Consider the following 16,233-nt stretch of genomic DNA (forward strand, 5'->3'; position numbering starts at 1 on the left):
GCAGAATTGATATGGTCTGTATAACCACAAAGCATTCCCATTGCTGCCCTATATTATTGCTATTTTAGATGCTAAACTCATTTTGGGTTTAATTATTCCCTTCATCAAAATAAGCAACACAATCAAACAATTCAATATCTCATTGATCTTACCTCTGTAGATGTACTCCTCCTGTCGGGGACCACTAGAGTGTTCCCATTGCTCCCCGGGACTATAGTAGATCCTATACTCATTCTGGGTCCAACTAACATATAGCGTTTCTCTCCAGATCTGTACTGGATGCTGTGACACAGAGTTCCGTCATAGTTGGTTTCTTGTAAATACTTTGCAGCACTAAGTTCCCTTGGTTTGGAGCATTGCATCACAACCAACATGATGATGCTGGCGATGAAGAGAGCAGAGACAGAGCCCAGAGTTATCATCAGATAAAAAGTGACATTGCTCTCATCGTCTGCCTTTGAAACACTTTTCACATCAGAAGCTGAAATGGCCTCTTTGGGCTCCACCAGCTTGACAACCACAGTAGCTGTTGCTGAGAGTGACACGTTCCCATTGTCTTTGACCAGTATGACCAGTTTATGTTGAGCCTCGTCTGTCTCTGTGAATGAGCGCAGTGTTCTTATCCGTCCAGTATAGCGATCCAAACCAAAGAGACTGTTGTCACTCACTTCCTGTAGTGAGAATAACAGCCAGCCGTTGTATCCTATATCAGCATCGTAGGCTCTCACTTTAGTCACCAGGTGGCCTGCAGGAACATTGCGAGGAACCTCCTCTACTCCCTCAGCAGAACCGTTAGAGCTGAGCGGATGTAAGATAACCGGAGGGTTGTCGTTATCATCCAGAATGAACACATGAACAGTGACGTTGCTGCTTCGTGAGTTAGTTCCCCCGTCCGTGGCAACAACATGAAATTGGAACGTTTTAAGAGTTTCAAAATCAAAGCTTTTGTGGGCCACTATAACGCCGCTTTCATGGTTGATGTTAAGAAAGGACGAATGTTCCCGTTCCACTCTTGGTATATGATATGAAATGAGGGAATTTGAATCTTCGTCTGGGTCGGAGGCTCTGACTGAAAAAAGGGAAGCACTTGGGTTGTTGTTTTCAGTGATATAGAATGTGTAATGGCTTAATGGAAATGTAGGACTATTGTCGTTTACATCTGATACTACAATGTGTATGTATTTTTCTGAAGATAGCATTGGCACTCCTGAGTCGCAGGCAATAATTCTAACATTGTATCCAGACTGCTTCTCTCTGTCTAAAGGGGATTTTGTGACCAACGAATACATTTTGTCTTGAGTAGAAGGAAATAACGTGAAAGGAATGTCATCACTTAAAGAGCAAACGACTTTTCCGTTAAGCCCAGAATCTAGATCATTCACGCTTATTAATGCAACAGTTGTTCCCAGTCGAGCATCTTCCGCAACTGCCCTTGAAAACGAAGTTACTTCTATTTCTGGCACATTATCGTTCAAATCCACAATATTAACCAATACACTTTTGTCTGTCTTGAATGGAGCCGATCCCTTATCTGAAGCCTTTATATCAATGTCATAGCTCTCTGACATTTCGAAATCTAGTAAACCCTGCACAATAATTTCACCTGTATTTGGATCGATGCGAAAAAGTTCTAGTATTGTGCGGTCCACGTTATTACCGAAAGAATAGAGGATTTCTCCGTTCGATCCCTGGTCTAAATCTGTGGCATTTATTTGTATTACGGTGGTGCCTATAGGGGCATTTTCATTCAAATCAACAGCATAAATTTCTTTGGTAAAAATTGGCATATTATCATTAACATCTAAAACATTCACTTGGATTTGCACTGAACCTGATCTCGGGGGTTTTCCTCCATCGATGGCAGTAAGAAGTAATCTATGACTGGCCTTTGTCTCCCTATCAAGCGGCCTTAGCAGATTTAACACGGGTATTTTACCGTCTTTTCCACGATCTTTAATTTCTAAACGGAAGTGGTCGTTGTGGCTCAGTTTATACTCTTGAACTGTAAACTGACCAACGTCCGAGTCACGAGCGGTTTGGAGTTGAATCCGTAATCCTGGCTGACTGGATTCAGAAACCTCTAAACGAGCCTCCTTCTCCGAGAAGCTGGGAGAGTGATCGTTCACGTCTAGCACCTCGACAACAACATAATGAATCTCAAGAGGATTTTCCAGAACAGTTTTCAGATTGATCAAGCACGGACTTGTTCGTTCGCACACGGTCTCTCTGTCAATGATTTCCTTGACATACAATATACCATCGTGCTGGTTGACCTGGAACAGAGACTCCGTAGACCCCGGCACGATTCGACATCCTCTCTCCTTCAATGAATTAGTATCCAGTCCCAAATCCTTTGCGATATTACCAACCACCGTTCCTTTTTTAACTTCCTCGGTTATGGAATAGCGGATCTGCGCCGAAACGTTGCATAGCAAAAGTAAGAGAAAACCGACGGCATAAGCGATGCTTGCCAAGTGTTCATTTTTCTCCATAATGGGCCAATCCTTCCGCTTGAACACCGTCAAAGGTGAATCGAGGATTGAGATCAACGAAAAAGTAATCCACTCGTTCTCTAGTAGGTTATGATAATATTTCCACCGTCAGATTGAACCTTAGCCATCGGTTCCTATTTCCACCTAGTCCGTGCAGGCGCTGCAGAGGGGTGGACCCCTCTTTCTAACAAAGGGTTACTTCGAAAACTACATTTGTACTCGTATACTGACACCCAGTGATCATTCACGTGCAACGCCATTCTAACATTGGGTAACAGAGACTCGTGATTCGTATATATACGGACAATTCTGGTGCAGCTACCGACTCATAACTGCAGCTACCGACTCATAATAATAATAATGATAATAATAATAATAATATGCATGATAATATGCATATTAATACTCATGTATAATGATTTAATCACATGTTTACTGTTATTTTGATACAACATGTATTTTGATATAATAGGAAATAACATGTTTCCCATATTCCAAAAATAATCTTGATAAATAATATGTTTTTGTGTTTTCCTTAATCAAACAGTACATTGAAGTGGATGAAATATATTTAAGTATATCCTCTTAACAATTAATGCAGTTTGGAGGAGGTTTCTGAAGCCAAGGTTTATGAACGACAATCCATACCCGCAAAGCACCTTGTGAAGTTATTTTACAGAAAAAGAAAAGTGTTCTAATTTAGCAGAACACTCAAACGACTTAAATATATTAACAAGCATTTAGCAGAACCGCAATACCGCTTGGACATCATGGACGGCAGCGGTCTCTTCTAGCACCATGGACAGCGACAAGACAAGGCTAGGATTCTGAGTTGAATGCTTGAAATATTTGGAACCCACACTCCCATCAATATTTTTTCCGTAGATAAGTTACAATTCACTTAAAATGTTCATGTTCAAAACAACACAGTCTCACTCCGAGAACGTCAAATACCGACTGTTGACAAAGGCACTTTGGCGTCGGTGACTGACGGGAAAGGTAGCCTTTGCCGTCGGTCGGTGACGGGAAAGGTACCCTTCGGTGTATTCTGCCGACGGCATGGGCAGAGGCGCTGCATCCCATTAGGCATACCAGGCAATTGCTTGGGGCCCCGCAATTGCTTGGGGCCCCGGGCCACTACTAGGGGGCCCCCTAGAGCCAAAAAAAAAAAAAAAAAAAATCGCTCCATACCCCCCCCCCCCCCCCCCCCGTCAACAATCGCTCCATACCTCCACCCCCCCCCCCCCCCCCCCCTCCCCGTCAACAATCGCTCCATACCCCCCCCCCCCCGTCAAGAATCCTCTGCCTAGGGCCCCCACACTCCCTAGAATCGCCCCTGGGCATGGGGGGTGCCTCACTACGTCTCTAATATACGCTGTGAGCATCTTTCCTATTGGATAGTTTTTAGGATATCTTTCTGTGAAAATGGCGGACATACTTTTTATAACACGGTTGATATGATGTTACTGAAACCAGCAGCTCTCATGCCGTTTAAATCATGGGTATAAAACCATTGTCATTGCTGGTTATGTAAGGGATAATGTAGCCTATAGAACGTATGATACGCAAAACCCAGCATTAACTACTGTGGAGGGCGGATACGTCCATTTCGCGTGCATATGATACGCAAAATCCAGCATTAACTGAATGGGAAATGCAATATTTTAGGACAGATTCACCATTAAACGTGTTTCTAATGACATTTCTAGCGAGAAATGTGCTTTTTCCTTGAATAATCTTCAGTCAGTGAATGTGTATGATCTTTATTAATCTTTATTATCTGAATGGGAAATACAATATTTTAGGACCGATTCACAGTTAAACGTGTTTCTAATAACATTTCTAGCGAGAAATATACTTTTTACTTGCATAATCTTCAGTCAGTGATTGTGTCTGATCTTTAGTTTTATAGTTATTAGGAAGATTTTATCGGCTCGCTCGCATGTTTCAACGACGTCAGGTTGTTAGGGACGCTGCTTTCGCTAAACTAGCAACTCACGTGTTTCCTGCGTTTGTGTTATTAAACCGTTACTTTATGCAACTTTTAATGATATCATCTTGTTAGAAACACGTATATCTGAGAGCCAACCCAGTCGCCAAAAGCATACGTTGACAGTGTACGTTTTCGTGAACACTGGATTACTTCGCATTTCAACATAAAATAGCATGTTATACACACACACACACACACACACACACACACACACACACACACACACACACACACACACACACACACACACACACACACACACACACACTGCATTTCGCTGCTAAATAAATAAATAAATACTAAGGCAGAATAAAGAATAAATTCATTCATTATCATTCAACTTCAACATGTGTTATTACAGTATAGTGGTGGAGGGATGACGTATGTTGGCCAACCCGGAAGTGAGCGTCGCCCTGGGTTCCCTTGACAAAGAGCCAACAGGTTTTTCCATTTGATTTTGGATTATTGCAGACAAATTAGCATCTTTGAAGCACCTCCTCAAAAACTGAAAATAAATAAAAATAACTGTGCTCCAAAGAAAGAAATGCAAACCAATGCATTCCGAATGGGAGTGTTTCTCCGATTTTTCCATGCTACACAGAATGAAATGTAAACCCATGTAAATAAAGACTTCGTGGTCATAATCATTTAAATATCATTAATCTCCTGAGGGTGGTATTCTATTTTTTTCAACGGGGCTGCATCCAGTCACTTGACCGTCATGGTTGCTATGGTGGTTGCTATCGACCAGCCCCTCTAATCCTTACATGGCTCTAAAAACCACGCGGCAAAGGAGCTGCCGTAAACTGTGTTGTTTTTGTCGTAAACTAGGGTCCGATGGTTAAAAAATAGACAGATATTCCAAGGTATCCTTAAAAGGCAGCTCGGATGTTTTTATTTTCTGCAGTTTAGACCTCTTCTGTAACCTATTTTTTAAAGCAAAACACCAAGCTCAATGATTTAACGAGGCAGGGTTATTTGAAACAATTTATTAAATAAGTATTTGTGAGAGGTCATTCCTTCTCCTGAGTTTGCTTCCTATTTATGGGGTTGTAAACTAGATGTACAACCCTACTGTCCACAAGCATCACCCCCCCCTCCCCATATGGATTTGGAGAATTGTTGCCACGTCCCAGTGGGGGAGGTATCATATATATGAAAGAGGGCATTCAATTACTACAATGATCAATTAGGAGGCCGAAGCCCTAAAGGAAGTGATGCAATAGGTGACTGGGTCGACAACATTTAAGTAAGCTTTACTTTGAGGTCTCTTATATATATCAAAGGGGGTCTCAAAGGACGCATACGCTTCAACCTGTGGCTCCAGCCCTACAGGAAATGACTCAGCAAGTGCTCCATCTCGTTGCACCTGCACCCAGCGGCTCGCTTGCAAGATTTTGGCCTGAAGTTCTTCCCAGACCTACACCCTAGCCATCCAACATGCATATCTGAGAATCAGGCTTCTCTTTAATAATAACAAAAAGTTATTAGAGAAATACACATTCACTTTTTGTTATCTCATAAGCGGCGTGGTGCCGGCTCCTTTTGACCTTTTGACCCCAGACTTAAAAAACGTGGCCACAGGCCAGCTGTGTCTACACACCTTAAGCCACAAATGTAAACCTCCATCCCACAAAAAATGGGGACTAGAAACTAACCTCTGTCTTATGTACATTTACTGTACTGTTGGAGGTCACACCCCTTTTCCGGCCTTTTCGAGATAGCTAGGGATGCTAAATTGTTTACACACATTTCCCGGGGCCCCGAGAACAACATATCCGAGATTTGGAGTTCTAGCCCCTAGAGAAAAAAAGTTTTCCCAAATGGACTGTCATTTGGACAAAGCCCCTCAGAAGTGTTACCTGCGAGAACCTTAAAATATGAATCAATCCATTAGAAGTATGAAAATATCTTCCCGGTGGCATAAAGGGGCAAACAATGTGTCCTTTGACATCTACGTTTCGAGGCGATTGCAACAGTGCCACACATGATCATATTTGAATATGTTTCGGGGTAGTAATTAGCTGTCGATTTTGGAGGCCTTTATCAATAATGACCAGCTATAGATTTGCTTCCCGATGGAGATTTTTGAAAAATTACATGTTATATAGCATCTACACGTTAAGCTGAGTCCAATGAGATTAAGCTCGCCCTCTTGCTACACCGAAATCATGTCCTACACCTAGGTGTACCATGTAAAATACATGTTACCATTTTCTAGAGTGTCATGCTTGGTGTCATTGGAATCAGCTCAACGTGTAGATGCTAAATAACATGTCATTTGTCACAAATTTCTATCGGGAAGCAAATCAATAGCTGCTCATTATTGATTAAGGCCTCCAATTTCGACAGCTAATTACTACCATTAAACATGTTCGAATATGCTCATGTGTGGCACCGTTGCAATCGCCTGGAAGCGTAGATGTTGAAGGACACCTTGTTCGCCCTATTACGCCAGCGGGAAGATATTTACATGCTTCTGATTGACTAATGAATTGATTCAGCTATTCCCCCAGAAGTCTGGGGTCAAAAGGTCAAAAGGAGCCGGCACCACGCCGCTTATGAGACAAAAGTTAATGTGTATTTCTCTCATACATTTTTGTCATTATTAAAGAGAGGCCTGATTCTCAGATATGCAGGTTGGATGGCTACGGTGTAGGTCTGGGAATAACTTCAGGCCAAAATCTTGCAAGCGAGCCGCTGGGTGCAGGTGCAACGAGATGGAGCACTTGCTGAGTCATTTCCTGTCGGGCTGGAGCCACAGGTTGAAGCGTATGCGTCCTTTGAGACCCCCTTTGATATATAAGAGACCTCAAAGTAAAGCTTACTTAAATGTTGTCGACCCAGTCACCTATTGCATCACTTCCTTTAGGGCTTCGGCCTCCTAATTGATCATTGTAGTATAATTGAATGCCCTCTTTCATATATATGATACCTCCACCACTGGGACGTGGCAACAATTCTCCAAATCCATATGGGGAGGGGGGGGGTGATGCTTGTGGACAGTAGGGTTGTACACTAGACATAAATAGGAAGAAAATTCAGGAGAAGGAATGACCTCTCATAAATATTTATTGAATAAATTGTTTCAAATAACCCTGCCTCGTTAAATCATTGAGCTTGGTGTTTTGCTTTCAAAAATAGGTTATAGAAGAACTCTAAACTGCAGAAAATAAAAACATCCAAGCTGCCTTTTAAGGATACCTTGGAATATCTGTCTATTTACGACAAAAACAACACAATTTACGGCAGCTCATTTGCCGCGTGGTTTTTAGAGCCATGTAAGGATTAGAGGGGCTGGTCGATAGCAACCACCATAGCAACCATGACGGTCAAGTGACTGGATGCAGCCCCGTTGAAAAAAATAGAATACCACCGTCAGGAGATTAATGATATTTAAATGATTATGACCATGAAGTCTTTATTTGCATGGGTTTACATTTCGTTCTGTGTAGCATGGAAAAATCTGAGAAACACTCCCATTCGGAATGCATTGGTTTACATTTCTTTCTTTGGAGCACAGTTATTTTTATTTATTTTCAGTTTTTGAGGAGGTGCTTCAAAGATGCTAATTTTTCTGCAATAATCCAAAATCAAATGGAAAAACCCGTTGGCTTTTTGTCAAGGGAACCCAGGGCGACGCTCACTTCCGGGTTGGCCAACATACGTCATCCCTCCACCACTATACTGTCATAACACTTGAAGTTGAATGATAATGAATGAATTTATTCTTTATTCTGCCTTAGTATTTATTTATTTATTTAGCAGTTAAATGCAGTGTGTGTGTGTGTGTGTGTGTGTGTGTGTGTGTGTGTGTGTGTGTGTGTGTGTGTGTGTGTGTGTGTGTGTGTGTGTGTGTGTGTGTGTGTGTGTGTGTGTGTGTGTGTGTGTGTGTGTGTGTGTGTGTGTATAACACGCTATTTTATGTTGAAATGCAACGTAATCCAGTGTTCACGAAAAACGTACACTGTCAACGTATGCTTTTGGCGACTGGGTTGGCTCTCAGATATACGTGTTTCTAACAAGATGATATCATTAAAAGTTACATAAAGTAACGGTTTAATAACACAAACGCAGGAAACACGTGAGTTGCTAGTTTAGCGAAAGCAGCGTCCCTAACAACCTTACGTCGTTGAAACATGCGAGCGAGCCGGTAAAATCTTCCTAATAACTATAAAACTAAAGATCACACACAATCACTGACTGAAGATTATGCAAGTAAAAAGTATATTTCTCGCTAGAAATGTTATTAGAAACACGTTTAACGGTGAATCTGTCCTAAAATATTGCATTTCCCATTCAGTTAATGCTGGGTTTTGCGTATCATATGCACGCAAAATGGTCGTTCGGCGTATGTACTGCACGCATTTTGAAAGTGTCAAACCGTGCGATCTGTACGCATATTGGTGAGACTGGGTTGATTATCACAGACAATTTTAAGTAGAAATGGGTGGCCAAAAGCTGTCATATTCTTAGTTATCACAGACAATTTTTAACAATAAATGTTCTGCACGGAGCTCCTTAAGGGACAATAGGGAGAACGCTCCCGGACAGAACCTTAGATGGAAGTCGTGCTTAGTGACAAATCACGACAAATACTTCCAATTGATATGCATGAGTTTGAAAATTGTGCTTTTTGACACGAACATTTAGAAAATACGTGTACCTGATCACGTTTCCATAGATTAAATAACGTGACAGTGTCACCTATTTTCAGGAGCCCGGGATGCCTGTACGCCGGCCATTATCGCCCGATAATGGCCGGCGTTCTAGGCTACATTATCCCTTACATAACCAGCAATGACAATGGTTTTATACCCATGATTTAAATGGCATGCGAGCTGCTGGTTTCAGTAACATCATATCAACCATGTTATTATAATTATGTGGAGACGAATGAAATATTGTTCGTCATAACTATCAAACCAAACATCCTTCACATTCGCCGAACGACGATTATGAAAGTAAAATGCACATTTCACGCTAACATTTTTTTCATAAACACTTTTAATGGTGTAACTATGCTAAAATATCATATTTTCCACCCAGAATAAAAAGTATGTCCGCCATTTTCACAGAAAGATATCCTAAAAACTATCCAATAGGAAAGATGCTCACAGCGTATATATTAGAGACGTAGTGAGGCACCCCCCATGCCGTCGGCAGAAGACGCCGAAGGGTACCTTTCCCGTCACCGACCGACGGCAAAGGGTACCTGTCCCGTCAGTCACCGACGCTAAAGTGCCTTTGCCAACAGTCGGTATTTGACGTTCTCGGAGTAAGACTGTGTTGTTCAAAACGTACTTTCCTGGCAAAAGTAAAACACTAAAGACTGAAGTTAATCTTACCTCTGCAGATGTACTCCTCCTGTCAGGGACCACTAGAGTGTTCCCATTGCTCCCCGGGACTATAGTAGATCCTATACTCATTCTGGGTCCAACTAACATGTAGCGTTTCTCTCCAGATCTGTACTGGATGCTGTGACACAGAGTTCCATCATAGTTTGTTTCAGGTAAATACTTGGAGGATACGTCCGTGGTTTTAGAGCACTGCATTGCAATCAGCACAATGATACTGATGAGAAAAAGAGTTGAAACTGAAGCCAGAGTTATCATTAAATAAAATGTCACGCCACTATCCCCAATGTCAGTCGCTGCACTTTTCACATCAGAAGCTGAAATGGCCTCTTTGGGCTCCACCAGCTGGACAACCACAGTAGCTGTTGCTGAGAGTGACACGTTCCCATTGTCTTTGACCAGTATGACCAATTTATGTTGAGCCTCGTCTGTCTCTGTGAAGGAGCGCAGTGTTCTTATCCGTCCAGTATAGCGGTCCAAACCAAAGAGACTGTGGTCACTCACTTCCTGTAGTGAGAATAACAGCCAGCCGTTGTATCCTATATCAGCATCGTAGGCTCTCACTTTAGTCACCAGGTGGCCTGCAGGAACATTGCGAGGAACCTCCTCTACTCCTTCAGCAGAACCGTTAGAGCTGACCGGATGTAAGATAACTGGAGGGTTGTCGTTCTGGTCCAGAAGAAACACGTTCACCGTCACGTTGCTACTCAATGCCGGCGTTCCAGAGTCAGAGGCCACTATTTTAAATGTGAATGTTTTTAGAGACTCAAAGTCAAATGTTTTCAGTGCAGAAATCTGTCCGTTATCTGAGTTCACATTGAGGAAGGAGGCCATATCTTTGGGACCCCCTTGTCTGAGAATATGATACGTTATGGCTGCGTTTTCATTCAGATCCCGGTCAGAAGCGCTCACTGAGAATATGGAGGCTAACACTGCATTGTTCTCTACTAGATACAACTCTACTGGATTCTTTAGGAAATACGGACTGTTATCATTCACATCCGCTATCTGAACCCCGAGGGTCTTGGAGGTTAATAACGGAGGTTCCCCACAGTCTGTAGCGGTGATCGTTATATCATAATGAGACACCGTCTCTCGATCCAGCAAGCCCTTAGTGACAACGGAATAGACGTTGTCTTTGTAGGTGGGTTTCAGTTCAAAGGGAAGATCTTTGGTGAGGCTTAATATGATTTTCCCGTTGACACCTGAGTCCTTGTCTGACACGCTAATCAAAGAGATACCTGTGCCAGGTTTGGTGTCTTCTGGCACTGTGTTTGAGAGAGATGTAACTTCTATAGTTGGTGGGTTATCATTCAGGTCTTGTATCTTTATGATGACCCTGCACTCGGCTGATAGAGGTGGCATCCCTCTATCTGAGGCTTGCACGTCGATCTTGTAGACCACTGCTTTTTCAAAATCCACTCCTCCTTTCACTTTAATTTCCCCACTCTTGCTATTCAATTCAAATAAATCATAGATATTTTTGTTCAATGTTTTTCCAAGGCTATACTCAATCTCACCATTAACTCCTTCATCTTTGTCTGCTGCTGTTACTTTTATAACCTCAGTAGCAATTGGAACATTTTCTCGAATTGTAACATGGTAGGTATCCTGACTGAAAACTGGGCGGTTATCATTACTGTCAAGAACAATGATTGAAACATTCAGAGTACCTGATCTGCGAGGCTTACCTCCATCTATTGCTGTTAAAACCAGCATGTGTTCGCTCATTTGCTCTCTGTCTAACGCCTTCTTCAAAACTAAGAATGGAATTTTATCGTCATCACTTTGCCGCACATCTATTTCAAAGTGATCGTTAGACGTTAATGTATATTCGCGAACTGAGTTTATTCCGGCGTCAGGGTCACGAGCAGCTTGGAGTTTAAATCTCATTCCCGGGGCCGTATGTTCTGCTATTTCAAACGTTTGCTCCTTTTCAGGAAAACGAGGGGAGTTATCATTAACATCAGCAATTCCTATGACCAGATAATGGATTTCAAGTGGATTTTCAACTACAATCTTTAGCTCCAAAAGACAAGCGCTGTCCTCACTGCACATTTCTTCTCTGTCAATTTTTCCATTCACGATCAAGTCTCCATTGTTCTGATTCACGCCAAAAAGAGAATCCATAGAAGTCGACACAATTCGAAAGCGGCGATCAATCAAAGACGCAATGTCAATGCCAAGATCCTTTGCAATATTCCCAACGACAGTTCCATGTTTTACCTCTTCTGGAATAGAGTATCTTAACTGAGCTAAAGCCTTTTCTTGGAAAAATAGCAATAGAAGGGACCAATAGAAAACAGACCGAACAAAGATAGTATTTTGTCCGAGTGATTTACTCCCCATGTTTAGATGAAAAAACAACGAGCATCTATAACTAAAAAGATTGCGGTGCAAAGCTTTCAGATCAAAACGCCAGGTCCAACATAGTAAAATAAAGCGCACCTCGTCCTTCCGAATCCGTTCTGACTCCAACCTCTCCTCTACGCTGTTCTCAAACAAAAGGCGATGGGAGGAACGGAATCGTGCAACGCAGCTTCGTGGTGTGACACTGGCACCCAGAGGTGAAATGGCTTTTTCACATTTTACAAACGATGCCCCCTGTTCATTTTCGTATGCCTTTCTTGTGACATAGTCAGGCAATGCAACAAATTAATGAACAAATAAATAATAAATACATCTTCATTTTGCAAGCCAGTATTTCCACTTCATTACCAGCCCTCTCCAAGCAGGCCCATAATATCATTTAAGAGGTCCATAGTATTTTTGTTTTGTTTTTGTATACATTTGTTAAAGGCCTAATTATTAGTAATTGTCTTATTAACTTGACTAGTAATTAAGTCAAATAGTCTTAATAATAATTATCTGGCATTTTTATGCGAATTCGTTAAAATGAATCCTTAATAAACATGCATTTCAACTTTTCCAAAGATCATGATGCATTACGAAACTGTAGTTATAAATTGTTCCCTTACCTCTGCAGAAGTACTCCTCCTGTCAGGGACCACTAGAGTGTTCCCATTGCTCCCCGGGACTATAGTAGATCCTATACTCATTCTGGGTCCCACTAACATGTAGCGTTTCTCTCCAGATCTGTACTGGATGCTGTGACACAGAGTTCCATCATAGTTTGTTTCAGGTAAATACTTGGAGGATACATCCGTGGTTTTAGAGCACTGCATTGCAATAAGCACAATGATACTGATGAGAAAAAGAGTTGAAACTGAAGCCAGAGTTATCATTAAATAAAATGTCACGCCACTGTCCCCAATGTCAGTCGCTGCGCTTTTCACGTCAGAAGCTGATATGGCCTCTTTGGGCTCCACCAGCTTGACAACCACAGTAGCTGTTGCTGAGAGTGACACGTTCCCATTGTCTTTGACCAGTATGACCAGTTTATGTTGAGCCTCGTCTGTCTCTGTGAATGAGCGCAGTGTTCTTATCCGTCCAGTATAGCGGTCCAGACCAAAGAGACTGTGGTCACTCACTTCCTGTAGTGAGAATAACAGCCAGCCGTTGTATCCTATGTCAGCATCGTAGGCTCTCACTTTAGTCACCAGGTAGCCTGCAGGAACATTGCGAGGAACCTCCTCCACTCCCTCAGCAGAACCGTTAGAGCTGATCGGATGTAAGATAACCGGAGGGTTGTCGTTCTGGTCCAGAATAAACACGTTGACTGTGACGTTGCTTCTTAGCGGGGGACTTCCGGAGTCGAGGGCCACAACTTGGAACTGAAATTTCTTTAACGTTTCAAAGTCAAAGCTTTTCATCGCAGAAATGTGGCCATTATCCGAATTAATGTTTAGGAAAGATGACATGTCATTCCGACTTCCATCCCCTCGAACTGTTTGGTATATTATCGCAGCGTTTTCGTTTAAATCTTTATCGAATGCACTAACTGAAAATATAGAGGCACTGGGAGTATTATTTTCCAGTAAATATAACTCGAGAGGATTTTGTGCGAACTCGGGGCTGTTGTCGTTAACGTCAGAAATCTGAACGCTCAGAGTTTTAAAAGTGGACAGAGGGGGCTGACCACAGTCGGTAGCCGTTAATGTGACGTCATAATGGGACATGGTTTCTCTGTCCAACTTCTCTTTGACAACCAATGAGTACATGTTATCCTTATATGACGGTTTCAATTCAAATGGTACATTTTCGTTTAGACTACATATCACTTTTCCATTCAGTCCAGAATCAATATCAGTGACACTTACGAGGTAAATGACGATCCCTTGTTTTGAATCTTCGGGCACGCTGTCAGAAATCGACGTCACTTCTATCGCTGGTTTATTGTCATTAACGTCTTCTATTTTTATTATAACTCTACAATCTGTTGTCATTGGAGGCTGGCCTTTGTCAGAGGCTTGGATATCTATTTTATAAACATCCATTGTCTCATAGTCAATCTTTCCTTTGACTAGAATTTCTCCAGTTATTTTATCTAAGGAAAATAGTTCTACTATTTTAGCGGTACTGTCAGTTCCAAATGCATACTCAACCTGCCCATTCGTCCCCTCGTCTAAATCATTTGCCTGTACATTTATTACAACAGTACCAATGTCAACATTTTCTCGTAACATAACTGAATAAACCTCTTGAGAAAATATTGGTCTATTGTCATTGTTATCAAGAACTAGTATAGTAACATTGAGATGTGCCGATTTATGCGGTTTTCCTCCGTCTACAGCTGTGAGAACCAAGCTGTAATTCGTTCTCTGCTCCCTGTCCAATTGCCGCTGCAAGACCAAAAACGGAATTTTGTCTTCTCCCCTATCTCTAATTTCGAGTTGAAAATGATCGTTCTGACTCAGTAGATAACGTTGTACCGAATTAATTCCGAAGTCTGGATCGTGGGCCCCTGCCAGTTGAAATCTCGCCCCCTGCAGAGTGTGTTCTGCGATCTCGATCACCTTTTCTTTCTCCGGAAATATGGGTGCGTTGTCATTTCTATCTGTTACTTCCACGCTTACGTAGTGAATTTCAAGAGGATTTTCAATAACAATTTTGAGCTCCACTAAACACGCACCGCTGTGTTCGCAAATGTCTTCTCGGTCCACCTTCTGAGTATTGTACAGAGCACCATTGTTCTGGTTTACCTCAAATAGCGAATCTTTAGTTCCAGCCACGATGCGGAATCGCCTTTCCTTCAAAGTCGTTGGATCAAGCCCTAAATCCTTGGCTACATTCCCAATAACAGATCCCACTTTAGCCTCTTCTGCCGTGGAGTATCGTATTTGAGCTGAACCAAGCTCACCGAAAAATAACAGAACAACGAAAATATGAAGGCCTGACAAAGAAACCATTTTGCCACTATATTCCCTTAAAGATGGACGTCCAATAAGTTCAATTCAAACATGGATGAAACAATCCGCAAAAACCACATCATCCAGCATGTACTCCACATAAAGGGATAAAAAGGTTACGACAGAAAACTCGCATTAGCACCTCGCTTGTCTGTTCATCCTCCAACAGGGGACTAACAATGCGCATCGTTAATGGCTGAGCCTCTCTCACAGCCTGGCAGACCGAATAATGTAACACTGACACCTTGTGGGCCATTCCATGTAGGCCTACGTCTCACACAACGAATATCTTTCAATTATGATGTGTAAATTATGATTATTATTTCGGCCTGTGAAAAACAGTATTCAGCACAATGGACAGCTAACACAAAAACGCCAAACCCGCAGTGTGAGAAAGACTCAATTAAAGTCCTTTACCAAACAATGCAGATCTATGAACCCATGTTAGCATATGGAAATAAATGTATAGTAAGCAACATATATATATAGTTAAACATTTCTTACCTCTACAGATGTGCTCCTCCTGTCAGGGACCACCAGAGTGTTCCCATTGCTCCCCGGGACTATAGTAGAGCCTATACTCATTCTGGGTCCAACTAACATGTAGTGTTTCTCTCCAGATCTGTACTGGATGCTGTGACACAGAGTTCCGTCATAGTTGGTTTCTGGTAAATACTTGGAGGATACATCCGTGGTTTTAGAGCACTGCATTGCAATCAGCACAATGATGCTGAAGACAAAAAGAGTAGAAACTGTTCCTAAAGTTATCATCAAATACAAAGTCACATTGGTGTCATTATCATTATTTGAAACACTTTTCACATCAGAAGCTGAAATGGCCTCTTTGGGCTCCACCAGCTTGACAACCACAGTAGCTGTTGCTGAGAGTGACACGTTCCCATTGTCTTTGACCAGTATGACCAGTTTATGTTGAGCCTCGTCTGTCTCTGTGAATGAGCGCAGTGTTCTTATCCGTCCAGTATAGCGGTCCAGACCAAAGAGACTTTGGTCACTCACTTTCTGTAGTGAGAATAACAGCCAGCCGTTGTATCCTATGTCAGCATCGTAGGCTCTCACTTTAG

At 42.1% G+C, this 16,233-nt stretch overlaps 3 protein-coding genes across 3 annotated transcripts; all 3 read right to left on the bottom strand.

The window, feature by feature from the left end:
* Nucleotides 1-51: 51 nt before the first annotated feature.
* On the bottom strand, nucleotides 52-2,504 carry LOC130390147 (protocadherin alpha-8-like). Its single transcript, XM_056599912.1, has one exon. It carries the CDS (start codon nucleotides 2,490-2,492, stop codon nucleotides 132-134), a length of 2,361 nt encoding a protein of 786 aa, XP_056455887.1. The 5' UTR covers nucleotides 2,493-2,504; the 3' UTR covers nucleotides 52-131.
* Nucleotides 2,505-9,613: 7,109 nt separating this feature from the next.
* Nucleotides 9,614-12,348, bottom strand: LOC130391000 (protocadherin alpha-3-like). Its single transcript, XM_056601187.1, has 2 exons — nucleotides 9,790-12,348; nucleotides 9,614-9,668 (listed from the first exon to the last, which is right to left on the bottom strand). The coding sequence occupies exons 1-2, from the start codon at nucleotides 12,189-12,191 to the stop codon at nucleotides 9,614-9,616; spliced, it is 2,457 nt and encodes an 818-aa protein (XP_056457162.1). The 5' UTR covers nucleotides 12,192-12,348.
* A 434-nt stretch (nucleotides 12,349-12,782) lies between these two features.
* LOC130390639 (protocadherin alpha-8-like) lies at nucleotides 12,783-15,212 on the bottom strand. The gene has a single exon (XM_056600704.1). It carries the CDS (start codon nucleotides 15,149-15,151, stop codon nucleotides 12,788-12,790), a length of 2,364 nt encoding a protein of 787 aa, XP_056456679.1. The 5' UTR covers nucleotides 15,152-15,212; the 3' UTR covers nucleotides 12,783-12,787.
* Nucleotides 15,213-16,233: the final 1,021 nt, after the last annotated feature.

This window comes from Gadus chalcogrammus, chromosome 10 (assembly GCF_026213295.1).
Source record: "Gadus chalcogrammus isolate NIFS_2021 chromosome 10, NIFS_Gcha_1.0, whole genome shotgun sequence".
Taxonomy (NCBI): domain Eukaryota; kingdom Metazoa; phylum Chordata; class Actinopteri; order Gadiformes; family Gadidae; genus Gadus; species Gadus chalcogrammus.

Excerpts from the sequence above, each read along its gene's own strand:
- LOC130391000 (XM_056601187.1), bottom strand. The coding sequence starts at position 12,191 with ATGGGGAGTAAATCACTCGGACAAAATACTATCTTTGTTCGGTCTGTT. Across the intron at positions 9,669-9,789 it reads GTTTTACTTTTGCCAGGAAA|GTACCCTTCGGCGTCTTCTG; the intron begins GTACGTTTTGAA and ends GTGACGGGAAAG.
- LOC130390147 (XM_056599912.1), bottom strand. The coding sequence starts at position 2,492 with ATGGAGAAAAATGAACACTTGGCAAGCATCGCTTATGCCGTCGGTTTT.
- LOC130390639 (XM_056600704.1), bottom strand. The coding sequence starts at position 15,151 with ATGGTTTCTTTGTCAGGCCTTCATATTTTCGTTGTTCTGTTATTTTTC.